Raw genomic sequence first — 15,446 nt, 5'->3', positions numbered from 1 at the left:
CTGAATAAAAAACAATTTCAAACATTTGATGGGCTGGCATAGACAGCTGGCTTATAATTTAGCACAGAGCACCTACAGAAACCCCAGGTGTGCAAAGCCCAGGAGCAGAAATCCAAGTCCTGTGAAACTCACAGAATAATCAGATCAGACATAACCCTGAAAAACAACCATTTACTTTACCATGTTGCATGAGAGATAAACCAAATTACATGTCCTGCAATATACCTCCTAGAAAAGAACAGCTTAAGGAAAAAAAATAGGCTATACTGCTTTTATTTTAGCCATATATCATAGCTGCTATACTCGCTATTTTGTCTGCAAGCACTGCCTCCTCTAACAATGGAAATTGTTAAATTGAGTCCCACGATAAATTACATTAGGAACCTTACAGCTATAATAAAGAAAAGATAGGAATCAAAGACACTAATTCACTTCAAAGGAAACAAGACTCAGAAATCTCATATATGACTTCCCACTAAGTTATCTCAATTGAACCATACTTTTAAAGTGTGTCAGCTAAAGTAAGTGTTAGGCTATTCTAACATTTCAAATTGCTAGATTGCATAAATAAAAATAAACTTGACTACACAGCACTTCCCTGCAAGGACAAAATGTCACAATCCCAGAAAATACATTTCAGTGGAATGAAAGTCTACACTTCCAGAATTCTCTGCAACCAGGCAGTTAGTGAGTATCAAGGAACAAAGGTTAACCCTCACACCAAAGGAGTCTTGCTTTTTTTAAATAGCTTCAGAAAGAGAAAAGAGAATGAGACACAAATGCTATGAAAGGCAATAAACTTTTATGAGAGGCCAGCAAATAATCAGAGACCTGATAGCAGTTGCTACTCCTCAGAAATTTAAGAGAAAAAGAACTGACATGATCCAAAATTAAAGAAATAAAAAGACCCGGAATACACTTCAAGGAAAGCCAGACCCTATAGATTACATCAGCAAGATAAAAAAAAAAGAAAACTTTGAATGACTTTTACTGACTTTCTTGCTTTGATTATTTTACTTTTGCTGAAGCTGCTTGAGCTAAAACTCAGTTATATCAGTGGTTGTATTATAGATTAAGTTTATCCCACATTCATACAGCCCCCATATTCATACAGCCTCACTGATTTCAATTAATAAATATATTTATGGGTCTGTTTGCAATTTCTGTCAAAAAGTACTGATCAGATGCTGATTACCAGCTCTGACATGTCATTAAAAACACATGAAGTGTAATAATTTTACAAAGAATGTATAATATTTTCCTTTTATTCCAAATCTTTTATACTAGAATAGTCTGAATTCTGACATTGCTGCACACTCACAGATCTTTCAGTGAGATAAGTCAGTAAATAAATTGGAGCAGAGAGTTTTTAACCCCAAGGTCACACTCAGCACTCAGCTTTGCCTTTCTCTTGCTGAAAATTCAACAAAACGGTGCAGCAATGCTCTTGGACTCAGAAAGACCAATAAAGCAGGACTAAATCTTTAAGGGTTTAAAAAAACTCCAAAGAGAGAATTTTTCATATCAAACTGTCAGGAAAGATCACTGTAGAATAAACAGAAACAGATACAGACTGACTGCAATGGCGCAGTGACAAGCACTTACCCAGGGCGTGAGAACTGACACTGCACCTTACACCTACAAAGCAGAGGTCTCTTTCTGGGATAATGAACTTCAGGGTTTTTTCTGGGATTACATGAAAACTTCAAGGCAGATTTATGATTTATCTGAGAAAAGGTAGTGAAAGCCTCCTCAAGACCTGATTTCTCAAAGACACATTCCCAAGGAGGCCACATCTCAAAGGCTGCCTGAAGACATCAGCTAACAATTACAGCTGCTAAATCTCAACGCTGATGAAAGCCTACTCCTTACTAGAGAATAATGTGATGGTTTACAGTATCTGCTGGCTAAACACAAGCCATCACCCTGAGAAACAAAGACTGGAAAGGGCATGTTCTGACCCCATCCTATCTCCTTCACCAGGAATCAGATCAGCAAAGTCAAGTGTTTCTCATCTGGGCAGCAGAGTTCAGTTCTGAGCAGCAGAGATCATCCATGCCTTCCTGCAAGACCAATATCCTGCCTTGCCATCCCATGTGCCAGTCACTGTGGTCAGGGACAGCCCTGAACAGCCAAACATAGGGGAATTTCCATGCACTGTTCCTGTGCACTCCTGTGGCAGACTTGTCCTCTCTGTCAGAGGCTAGTGTGTAGCAATCAACAGAAACATCATCTTCCTCAGCCTCCTTCTGCAACCTTAAACAAGTCCTCAAGCTCCCAATCTGTCTTCATTCCCTACAGGCAACTGAGAGAAAACTTTTGAAAAATGTTTGATCCTTACCAGTTTCCAATGAATCGGGGATCGCTCTGGTCAATATACACAGTTGTCCTAGGATCAACATAGAAACCTATAAGAAGTCCGCCTAATAAGTATCCAGCTGCAGGTCCAAGTGCTCCCATTACGTACATGATGGCTGAGGAAATAAAAGGTCAGAGACACAGATCAATAAAATTAATGTTTCACTATTTATTTACATGTGAAATCACAAAATAAATGATGTTTTTTTAAACAAGAAGTTCTGCACCCTAAAACTTGAAGCAACGTTTTCTGCAACCAAGGCAGCAACTTCTGCCTAAGTAACATATTACTAAGAAGATTACTGCTTTCTGTACATTTTCAATCAAATTATGCAAGTATACACTATTTTGGTATTCTGGATGGAAAGCATACATGACTTGCACAAAATTTTTCCTGTTTGGTAACATTTCCTTAAAATCAAATCAAAATTATTTAGCATATACATTTTTTAAAGAGTCTGATTAATGGTAGGGAAAGAGAAAAGCAAAGAATAAAATTTGTAACCAAGTGATGTACATTCTAGAGAATGCACATTCTAAATTAGAATGTACGACATTCTAATTTAGTTACCAGCAGTCTAATACTGTGTATAAAAGAATGGTCCATTTTAAGAAATCAAATATTCCTCTTTCAGAAATTGACAAACTTGGGTTCACAAAAGGAAAAGTGCTATTTAACTAACTTGTTATCTTTCATGGTAAGGTCATCCACCCAGTGGATTTGAGAAGTTGTGAACACGATTTTTCTGGATTTGAGTAATGCTTGTGATACTGTCCCTCACAGCATCCTTCAGGACAATTAAATTTGTCCAGCTGTGGGATGAGTGGCAGCAGGCTGTGCTGGGTGAAGGGCAGAGCTCAAAGGGGGCCACTGGTCACCAGTGGTGTTCCCCAGGGGTCAATTCTAGGGCCAGTTCTGGTCAATACATTTACCAACAACCTGCAGGCAGGAGCTGAAACCACCATTGGCACGTTTGCTGATGATCCCAAACTGGGAGGTGCTGCTGACTCCTTAGAAGGACAAAAGGCTCTGCAGAGGGATCTACACAGACTGGAACACTGGACAGTGATTGATGGCATGAAGTTTAACAAATCAAAATACCAGATTCTGCAGCTGGGACAGACTAACATCAAGCAAAAGTATAAACTGGGAGAGGAGTGGCTGGAGAGCCTCTCTGCACAAATGGATCTGGGGCTGCTGGCTGGCAGCAGGCACAGCAAGAATCAGCAGCGTGCCCTGGAAGCCAAAGGACAAACCCCATCCTGGGGTGCATCAAATACAGAATCACCAGCTGCTCAAGAAAGGTGGTTATCCCACTGTGTAGAGCACTGCTGCAGCCTCACCTGGAGCACTGTAGGCAGTTCTGGGCACCACAATTTAAGAAGGGTGTGAGGGTCCTTCAGTGGGTCCAGATAGGGCAACAAAGCTGGTGAGAGGGCTGAAGGCATGACCTGTGAGGGGCAGCTAAGGACTTGAGGCTTCCCTAGTTTGGAGAAAAGGAGACCTAGGGGCAACCTCATTGCTCTACAGCTCCCTGAGGAGGGGATCGTTACTCGCTGGGTTTTTCTCTCTGGTATCCAGTGACAGGACAGATGGCAATGGTTCAAAGCTTCACCAGAGGAGGTTTACATTACATCTTAGGAAGCATTTCCTTATGGAGAGGGAGGTCAAACACCCATTAAGGTTTCCTAGGGAGATGCCAGACTTATCTGTGTTTAAGAGGCATTTGGACAATGCCCTTAGTAACAGGGTTTAGTTTCTGATCAGCCCTGAAGCAGTCAGACATTTGGATGAAATGATCCTTGTAGTTCCCTTCCAACTGCAATGTTCTGTTCTATTCCACTCCACTCCACTCCATTCCATTCCCCTACAGTATCTCTTTCCTCCCTTAATACACCCTGCAGCACCCATTCCTTTTAAGATGTTTCTGCATTGCTTCCCATATGGTCTGGATGTCAGTATAAAAGGCAAGGGGGTAGAAGGGTTGGTCTCTGCTGTCTGTCCATGTATCTTGTACCACCAAACCCAGGTTCCAGCACAGCAACACCTGCTCAGCTGCTGCAGATCCTATAGCAGCACATGACAGAACTGATTATCTAATTATCTGTAATTCTCTATGTCCAGATAGTTACTGGACCAGTCCCTGTCCACAACAGAATATGCAGACTCCATTCTTTTTGGTCCCATCCTCAATCAGACATGCTGAATCCTAGACTCACAAGTAAAAATAGAACTTTATTGCAGTGAAAAAAAATCACAGGAGCCACCACAAAAAAGTAAAATTGCCGATACTAAAACATGCTGCCAGACCACAAATTGATTGCAGTTTTATCACTTTTAAGCGTTGTCTTTTTTTTTTCTTTGTAAACACATTTTGGTTTTTATGAAACTGCAATTTTAAATAAATAGATTTTGCTGAAGTCTTTTTGATATAATGGTTTTCAGAATTCTGTTCACTATTTAAATTTATTCCAGCCATGTTCCCTACTGATTGATTGTAAACAATTCTCTGTATGCTTAAAATGCTCCATTAGACATTGAAACTCTGCTCCTTAGCAGCAAGTGGTTAGATAAATCCCACAGTAACTTTTATTTGCAAAAATTCACATCATGAGAAGGAAAAAAGAAACCAACAAACAAAAAACTATCTCCACATTCCTGTAACCAATAATAAATTTTGTTCTACACGTTTGCTTAGAAAATTGTTTCAGACAACTACAGCAGACTCAGATCTCTAAAATCTTTAGAGAGGAAACACAAAGGGAGTAAAAGACTGACCTAATCCATTCACTTGGGTATTCAGAAAAAATACTTATGCTGCATTAATTCAGCTTTAGTCCCACCACTGAAAGCAGCAAAATGCAGCAACTGCTTGTGTTTCAAATCACTACCCAAACAGTGCATTTTGTACACCTGGAAACTTCAGAAGGTTTTCCTTGTAAGCAGAAACATTGCACAATAAAGATAAAAGCAACATTGTACACTGTTCTGCTTTAGAGGAAGAAATCTTGTTGACAATTTCAGGAGTATTTTAAAATTACTATATGCTGTTCAGGCTTCAAGATGTATTTGTTTTTAATATAACTTCCAAACAAAATGTCATTTTCTGAGTCTTTCAGAAAACACAGAGCCTCCATGCTCCAGGTCAATGGCAGCAAGTAAGTTTGTAAAATTGCCATTTTAAGATACACTGCAGCATCCTTTTCAACATCTAATAATGGTCACTATCAGAAACTGGACACCAAGTGCAAGAAACTGATTTAGACTTATAAATGGGAGTAAACAGATGTATGGCAAGCATAACATTTAAGCATTTCAAAATCACATACTTGAAAGAATACGCCCCAAACTTTCAAATCTTACTGTGGAAGTGAAGGGCAAACCAGCTCCATAAGTCACCCTGGCAGGCTACTCAAGGGTCCTGGACCCTTAAAATTCTGGTCACAGCTCTCACAGCTATTTTCAGGAATAAAGACATTTTTGATTCCCAAGTAGGCTACCAGGATTACTAGATGATACAGAAAGGAAACTAAACTGGAAACAGATTCAATAAGGGTGTCATCAAAATTTTTCCTGCTTCACAAATAAAAAATCCTATGGAAAACAGTTTCAGAACATTTTCCACTCAAAACACTAGAAGGTCTCCAGCTTCATCATCTGTAGATGATGGAAGAGCACCTTCCTTTCAGCCTTCTGCCAAGGATTTCAACTAACTCTTTTTGGTCCTCCCTCTTTAGGCCATGATCAGGGATCTTGATCTAGGGAGTTGCACAGATGTAACAGCCATGACCTTTCAAATGGAAGGAACGAATATTTTTATCACAGGACATGCTGGAGTACTGTGATGTTGAGGCAGGGTACACAATATCCAGGTAATTTTTTTAATTGCACCTAAGGAAATCCAGCTTCTGTCTTATAACCTCATAGCCATAAGCTTGCCTGGTGCTTAGATTTGCAAGCTGCCTCACTAACTAACTTCTAACTCACAAAAAACTATGCTGCAAAATAGCAGTAGCATGTCCTTTCCCATGATAAAATAGGTGGTGTACATTCCACAAGTTAAAAGCTCTACTCCCAACCATAAATCATCTTCAACAGATAGCAAAAGGAAACTATTGTTAATATAGACATATTGACTACAACATCAGTCTGAATCTCTTCTGATTGGGTTGCCAATGCAGGATTGCACCGCTCTGAGTTCCTGCATTAGCCATGCATGTTCAGTGTTGACAAGTCATATTACAATTCTGTGGGAACACTGGTCTCTCTAGGAAAGCCCATCTGCAGGTCACCCACACCTACCAACTTCACAGAACCACAGAATATTCTGAAGGCCACCCACATTCCTGAGGGAATGGCCTGCACAGGGATCAAATCCACAACCTTGGCATTAACACTACCATGCTCTAACCAACTGAGCTGTTCTCAGAGTGACTTAGAACTATTCATGACATTCAACACAACCAGCTTAGACTGGACCCGGCAAAAGCTTTTCCCCAGAAGTCTGTTGTAGCTTACTGCTGCTGCTGTCATGTAGGATCCTAAGTCTTCAGAGAAAAGCACAGGTTGGTTTACTAAAATTACATGGTCTTTAAGCACCACTGTTTCAAAGACCAAAGACTTTGTGGATTCTTTAAAGTCGCCCTCTTCTATAAAGACCGTAGTGCTGCAGTTAAGAGTTTTCATTACGAAGCATATCTCCTCCTCTCGCTGTATTTTCTCTTCAGCGACGAGGGACAGCCTTTCCCAGCCCTCCCAAGCCTGCTCTTCAGATCATAGCTCTATCTCTGACACAGACCATAGATAAGTAAAAATATCCTGGTTCAGAGAGAGTTAGTTAAGTGCCCATTTTCACCCAAGATATCTAGACATGGCAACTTTAATTCCTTGAAGCTTTGTACTGGAGGAGCTTCACTGCCTCACTGTGTCCTCAGCATGGCACATCTCAGGCTCTACACCATACTAGCACGGTGGTCTAGTTTCAAAACTGCAGCTGCTGCCAGGCTCAGCCATAAACTGCCAGCACAGCTAAGATGCTGGATGGGAGAGAAAAGGAGAGTCAGAGAATAGCCTACTTACATAACAAATTTACCTAAGCATGTGAAATAAGATTAAACGGTGTCATTCTTAACCACAGAAAAGTTATCCTGGGACATATTACAGTGAATGTTGCCATTCTGACAACGTTTGACAAAATTATAATATTGTCTATTGCTTTCCTCATAGAGAATCTTCTTCAACAAGAGAAAGCTTTACATATAGCCTATTGCAGCACAATCTTTGTGACTACAGTAAGATGAGCTGAATCCTCTACAGGTCTGAAAAAATTTTGTTGCCAAAGAATTTTTTTAAAATCTACATACACTACCAAATTTAATGAGACAGAGGTTATTTTATATTGTGAATGCCCTTTTCCTCTTTTAATCACACCAAAAGACATCTTCAGTAGGCTCTGTATATGGGAGTATATAACATATGTCTCTGTGGCACCCTCAAATGCTTATGTGAACCCTCTGACTGTGCCTCTTTATATGAGTCATGCTAGCTGTGCCCAGATGAACAGAAGCAACACATTGGTGAGCTACAACAAGTTAGCTTCTGGGTTCTAAAAACACACTTTGCTTAAAAAAGTAAAAACAAAGGCATATATTACTCAGTCCCTGTCATCTCCTCTGTGTGCACACACATGTCACCACACAGAGTTTACCACTGGAGGAGGAGGAACATTTCTGAAAGACCCATTGTCCAAATCTTGGCAGCACATCACCATAGTACAACTGTTCATTTCATACATGTGTAAGACAAGTAGAATTTGACCTTTATTCTTTTTTAAATGGAAGTTTAGAATTTGCAAAATCCTGCAAAAGCTACAGGATTCATTCTGAAGATATTTTTTTATATGCATACAAGTATGTATATGAATGTTTGCTACTGTCAGAATAGTAGAGCAATTTTAATAGATTTTGTAGGATACTTTCTAGGGATATAGAATCATAATCCTTTTATATCTGTAGATTTCAATTTTTTACTCCAAAATCTTAACTGTCATTACCATGAGGATATTGACTGGAAACAGAGATACAAAAGATAAAATCAATCCCCTAGAGTTGTGAAGTAGACTAATAAATCCAGAAGTGTAATTTACTTAATTGAAGCAATAACTCAGAGTCCTACTGGCTGAACAATACTCTCATGAAAGAACAGCAAAAATAAGAATAAAAACAGCACCAAAAGAAAACATTCATGTAAATTTGCAAGGAAAGCAGTCTGTTTGAAGATTACATGTTTACAATCTGAGGACAGAGCTTTAACCAAAATGCAGGATGAACTTTATATAATCTTGAATATTTATGTGCCAAGAAATTTAAAGGGCTATAGGTTAAAAGAATAGTTGCAGGTGAAGCACCACCATGCTATAGCATAGCATTCTCTCCAGTGCTAGCAGCAGACATTTCCTTGGACAGCTGTACTGTGCTGTCACTGGAGAATGAGCAGCACTGTTATTTCTCTAGGGTACAGGGCAGGTTTTGATTTCTACACAGAGCAAAGCCGATAGAGGTTTCAAAGGGGAACAGGTCGAGCTCTCCCTTGTTCCTCTTGTGTCACAGCACTGTGATGAGATAGCAAGGATCAAGCATAAAGGAGCTTTCAAAGAAACACTGCTCTGATTTATAAAGGTGTATTTACCTCATTCTGTCTAATTTCATCACACAGAAGCTACCCCAAAAAACATAAGATACATTGCAGCATCTTTAACCACTCTTTTAAGCCTGAGGACACAAAACTGAGTTGTGAGCAGAAGCCAGGCAGACTTTTCAAAAGCTTTGAAGTCAGGAAACTGGTTCACTTCCTTCTTTTCATCACAAACGCATAATCAAACATATCTATACATGCTTTAGGATTTTTTCTTTATTGTGGTTATTTGCTCAGGAAAAAATAATGCTTTGAGCATTACTGCAGTTCAGATAATAATGTCCAGTTCACATCTCCAAATAACTTCCTTTCAAAACGTATTAGTGTTACATGACTTTAATAGTCTCTCAGATCCAGTGTTCCACTTAAAACAATAAACAGAGCAACAAAACTACTTCAGTAACCTCTCTTGATCTTTGTATAGAATATATTTGTCACTATTTTAACAAGCAGATTCCACAGACCTGGAAGACAAATTTATAGAGAACCATAATTAAAGCATAATTTTACATGCCTGCCAAGGAAAAGAAAATGAATAGTCCAGCTTAACACACCATTAAACAATACTGGAAGTTAAATTAAATAAAATATGATGATGGTATTCCATAAGCACACACAACTAACTTCAAGCATATGGATAGGCCCATGTGAATTGTTTGCCTGACCAAAGATATACACATCTACATCAGATGTGTATATCTGATATACATATCAGATATATATCTGATATATGATCAGAACCTAAATTGAAAACAAAGATGTTCTGATATTCTTCTCAAGAAGTCAAAGGCATTGGTAACCTAAGTAGACGTTTGGGTTTTTTTTTAAATAGAAACATCAACAACTGCTTAAATAAATGAGTAACAGTCATCTTTCTTAAAATTCCCAATTTTTTTTCCATATGTAGGAAATTTTGATATGGAAAAGTACTGTTATTGAATTTTAGGTCTCAGACAGATGCACACACTACTTGTGCTGAACAGAGTCAGAATGTCGGAAGAGCTGCAACAGAAGGCAAAGCTCTGCTCTTGGCTGTTACTTTCTGGAAATCAGCTCTCAAAAACACTCCATATCTTCAAGTTTTTAAAGTTTATGTTGGCATGTTGAGTTATTAACACAAGGTAACATATCCCAAGAAGTTGACTAGGCATGAATTCTCAAAGTGTAAGTTTTCAAAAGAGCATGCTTCTTAAAAATGTCTCCTTTTGTGAACAGTAAGGCAACTAGACAGACACATTGACCATTTGTGTTAACACCTACTGAGCGACTGCTTGGTCCTTTCTGAATTCTTGGTCTGTCAGCATCCCAAAGTTCTGACTACTCCAAAGAATGAAACAATGAAATGTCATAGAAGTAGTGTCCATTTCCATACAGCAAATTATCTACTGAATATAACTATTATTAACTACATCACAAGCAAGCTACTACTCCAAATTATTTTTAAAATGTTTAACTACTAATTGTTTAGATAATTTCACTGTATTATTTCCCAAATACAGTTAATTAAAACATTGGGAGCTAAATCCGCAGTTGTGAATTTAACATTCACATTAAGAGTATTCTTGAAGCCACTGTGACTTCTCTCTTGAAGCAGGCAGGATTTGGCACTTCTGCAGTAATACTCAGTGGTGCTTCTACTCAAAGGACACTGAAGTTGTTTGCTATCTTTAAGATACTAAAGCAGCCTCTTGACTCATTGGCATTCTTTCCATAAGGTCATATCAAATGGGAATATCTGATTTCTGCCTTTTAATTGCTTGGCTTTGGGGGTTTTTAATGGTTTGACAGTTGAGGTTTCATATAGACATTTCATTTTCTCTACGGATTATCCCCAGGCACATGCTTAATAGAATCTGTTGATCTCAGCTTCTTAAAGCATATTTTCATGTCTTTAGCATTACTTCTAACTGCACTCGAGTGGCCAGGGTTGTTCACCCCTTTTCTTCAAATATCAAACTGTGAAAAATATCAAACTGTGAAAGCTGAGATTTGGTCTTCAAGTGGACCTCAACAGGCAGATCCCAAATAAGAAAATGGGAAAAAAGAGATCAAATTTAAAATCACAGCTGGAAAGGTCCATAGCTACAAGATTGCAGAACCTAGCCCAGAAGAGTACTTCAAAGTTTTTGTATTATGATTTATTTTTAATTTGTTTTACATCATGTTCAGGTAGTCTAAGAGCACAAGCCAACAGGATTATATTACTCAAGTTTTCTCATCTCTCTGAGCTGGGAGAATACACCCACTCCAAGAGGAAAAGCAGAGAAGAGCCCAGTGAAATTTATCAGGCACAGAACCAGATGTTAAGAGCATGCCATCACAAACCATCAGAAGAACCAGGAATAAGTATCAATTCCTTAGCAAAATCTATATACACTAAATACCCAATGTCTATGGATGTGGGCTTTCATTGTGCACAAACCAGCTAATGACACACAAATACCTGTTTTTCAGAGGCAGGTTTGACATGCATTCTTTTATACTTCATCATTATTCAAAGACAGGTCCTTTGTGCCTAGAAAAGAAAATGTGAGGAAGGGGTGGAAATAGACCAAATATCTACTGAAAGGGAAGGTGAGGTGCTGATACTAACACATATATATTTATAGATATTTGTTTTGGTTTGTCCCACCAGCAAGACAACAGAACGAAGAAGTAAAGGGGTAAATTACTTCAATCATATTCCCTCAGAATTTATTTCCTTTCAAAAATTGGTTTCTGCCTGGGAGGCATAGGTTAATTATTGAAAATGTTGGTGATCATTTTTCCCTTCACTACCTCTCACTAATAGACTGCAAAGAAGGGCAATCCACACATCATTTCTTCTTATTTTCTTTGTAATTCCACTTACATTTTCATCTTTCAACCGAAACAACAGTAATTACACTTCATTACTCATATCTGACGCAAAATCTGCCTGTAAGCAAAAGCCCATTATTCCAGCAATTTGCAGATGACCCTGTGAGTTTTAACATCTATTGTATTGCTAAAAAATTATTTTGCTACATTCAGAAAGGCTGAAAGCTGCAACAGCTTCAATAAAAATATATTAAACAACAATTGGCAAAGTGAATTGCAGAGCTGTATAGTCATATTTGAAACAATAGTGAAAATATTATTACAGGTCAAACAGTCTTAAAACATTTCCATCCATGTGTAACTGTTATAAATAGAGGAGACTGTTTATTTTAGCTAAAGGACAACACCGCTATTTTATGAAAACCTCCAAAGCTTCAAAATATGGTCTTTATCTTCATAGGAACAACAATGTTTAGGCACCTTCATGAAGCTGAAAATATAGTGAAATGTTTGATTCTGGAAATAAAACTTGAGCTTTGGGTTCTAGGAAAGGATCTCTCCTCTGTTTTCCAGAGGGATTGTAAGATAGACAGGAGAGCTTATTCAACTCCATGTTCTGCTTGGGGACAAAGAGTTTCTTGCTGTAGCACCCACCAAGCTCAATCTCTTCATCCCAGCTATGGAAAAATATCATCAAGCAGCACCCCAGCAAATTCTTCCTTCCCCATGGTAAAGGAGCTAATGGGTGCCCCACCAGGGAGAAACAAATCGTCCTCAAACAACCCTAACGCTCCTGATGCAGCCCCATGAAATAGGATACAGCAGCACCAAGCTGCTGCTGCAGATCCCTGAAAAGATCCTCCTAAATCTGATAATGGGACATGAATTGTTAGAGATACTCAAGAAAATCAGAGAAAATGAAATGGAGATTACAGAGAGTCATGGAAAAAAGAGGTAAATAGTGTTTTGTAAGAAATCAAAAGGCAGGAAATTAATTTATATTTTTGGGTTTTTTTTGTTTTTGTACAGAAAATCACCACAGACACCATTTGTTAGTAATGAACTGATTCTATAAATAAATATGATTTGATAAATATATTTCCTTAGACCATTTTAGTCAAGTCCTGAAAGAAACAAAATGTACGCCTCATGAGGAAAGGTAGATATTGACAAGCAAAACCCATAATAAAATAAAAATTGCAAAAATATTTTAGTTTGACATTTTAAGTAAAGTGTTTTACATGGTTTGCTTTGGTTTGGTTTTGTCTCTGAGTCAAGCAAAAAAGATTATTTTTTTAAATGCTAATCTGTAATCCTACATAAAGATCAAAATAATTCAATGTAAGTTAAACATTTCAAAATTATCAAAACCAAAAAATTTTCTCTACATAAAAAAGCCTAAATCACTATACCTCTGTAATAAAGATTTAATTGTATCAGCATTTGTCAGAGCAAGACCATCACAACATTTTTATCAGTGTTATTAAAAGGCATAGTTTAAACATCATGTGTAGCTTTAAAAAATCACTCTAACAAAAGGTTCTCCTATTACAAATGGCAATATCATAGCTACATTTGTCTTTCTTTTTAAGATATAAATTGTCATTGTGATTCACAGCTCCATTTGCAGCTCATTCCCAGTTCCAATAAGATATGTTAATAAAATACAGAAGTATTACTAACTTGCAGTGTTGGCATTTCCAAGAGAAAACTATTTATATTACAGGGATCTTTCCAAGATTATTTCAAAACACCATATATGGCTGACTTACAAAATCTGAAACATTTCTAATCAGCTAAAGTTACTTTCACTAATTAGGTAATTTAATTATTCAGCTGACATATTTTAGAGAAAAATGCCAATATCCTTTTATTTAGTCTGCAATTTTTTTAAAAAAAGATTGTTCATTTTGGCTTTTTCTTTCTTCTGTGAGTAGAATTAGACATGACAGCTTTGTTTTTCAACTACATAGATTAACAGATTATTAAGCATAGTTTTATTCTTCAATAGTAAAAGATGCTTTCACAGACATAAAAATGTGGTGGCTAGAGGCTACACAGAAATTACTTTCTGACAACTTTAGACACACTTTCATGGCAGCAATTTTTTTAACAAAATAGTTTATAATATTCCTAGGGACATGGTAGATTAGCTGTGATTGCTTTGTTTTAAGCTACATGGTTTTATATAAATAGAGCTTTGGATAGGGATAACACTGTAATGAAATCTGATTGAACACAGATATCAGAGTAAATGAGCGTAACAGTCCTTTCTGGCCCAATAAAGCATGAAATTATCCCACCAGTTCTGTTTTTGTCTCTAACACAGTAGATTTTGCAGCCCCCATCCTTTCCAAAGAAGGATGCCAAAAGACAAGAAGCCTCTTCATCTTCCCTCCTGGCTATGATGCCTTGAGACATCTCCAAAGGCCTTACCCTGGCAAGGGAAGGGCCAGAGCTGGGTCTGCACTTTGCCATTTCACAGGTGTATCAGCTGAGCATTTAGCAGAGATTGTCCCAGCATGGGTGGTGGCATCAGTACTGGCTGCAGCAGCCAAGGAACCTCGAGGCTGTCCTGAGCCACCCCTGGGCATCCCCTCTGCCACGGTGACTCTGAGAGCACCAAAGAGCAAGGACACCCCAGAAAAACTGACCTGGCAGACACTGCTCAGGCGGGCTCAGGAAATAACCTATCAAGTAACAATGAAAATCAAATGTATTTCCTGACGCAGATTTTTCTCACTCAAGCAACTCAGTGACCTTTCTTTCTAGTATCTTTGTCCATTTGCATCCATTCTCATAGGGAATATGTTTTCAGTTATTTACACTAAGAAGATTTAATTGGAAGATTACACTTATGTACACAATCTGCAAACTATCACAGCTTTCAATCAATTTATAACAAAAAAACAATTTGTTGAAACTCTTATCTTATGTTGGCAAAGAAAATTCAATTTGTGCCCTAAATCCCACTGAAATCCACTGAAAGTTAGGTCCTTTGACTTCCTTAGTCTCCTTGGGAAATTTTAACCTCAGTTATTAAATTATTCTGACAGAGAGAGAGGAGAGATTGACAGGAAGATCCTCAAGGAATGATACTGGAGTTGCTTGGAATAACCATGATTTCAAGTGTTACCAGTGGTCTCTGCTGCTGTCAGAGCTTTTCCAAGTCCAATGAAAATTGATCTGGCATCTTCTCACTCTTTGGGAGTTTTCTGCAACATGTGACAGAAGAGACATGTCTTCACACACTGTTGGATCCTTAACTACAGCTCAGATTCATACTGATGAATTTGCCAACATAACAAGTGGGAGTCCACAGCCCATAGACAAAGAATAAAAACGTCCATCAGTAAAACCTGAAACACCTAGTACTCTTCCAAAAAGCAAATATAAAGAATGTACTACATTTCTAAACTGCATGTTATACCTAACTGCAATTGTTATCCACTGCAGTGATCATTTTAAGAAATTGTCACGTGATTAATTTATGCCAGTGCAGATAGAGTTTCAACAGAGCACTCGCAAATATTTATTAAACATATTCATTTGAAAGTCAGTGCAAGCCTTCATTTGTCTCTTGTAAAATGTCTGG

General features: G+C 38.0%; 1 protein-coding gene across 1 annotated transcript in view; it reads right to left on the bottom strand.

Annotated features, from left to right (window-relative positions):
• SLCO5A1 (solute carrier organic anion transporter family member 5A1) overlaps window positions 1-15,446 on the bottom strand; it is a 73,163-nt gene that overhangs the window by 39,336 nt on the left and 18,381 nt on the right. Inside the window, exon 2 of the mRNA XM_031503737.2 lies at window positions 2,342-2,474. Within this exon, the coding sequence (XP_031359597.2) occupies window positions 2,342-2,474 (133 nt within the window). The remainder of the gene's footprint in view (window positions 1-2,341; window positions 2,475-15,446) is intronic.

Source organism: Lonchura striata, chromosome 1 (assembly GCF_046129695.1).
Source record: "Lonchura striata isolate bLonStr1 chromosome 1, bLonStr1.mat, whole genome shotgun sequence".
In the NCBI taxonomy this organism is placed as follows: Eukaryota; Metazoa; Chordata; class Aves; order Passeriformes; family Estrildidae; genus Lonchura; species Lonchura striata.
This window is presented reverse-complemented; position numbering and strand designations above follow the sequence as displayed.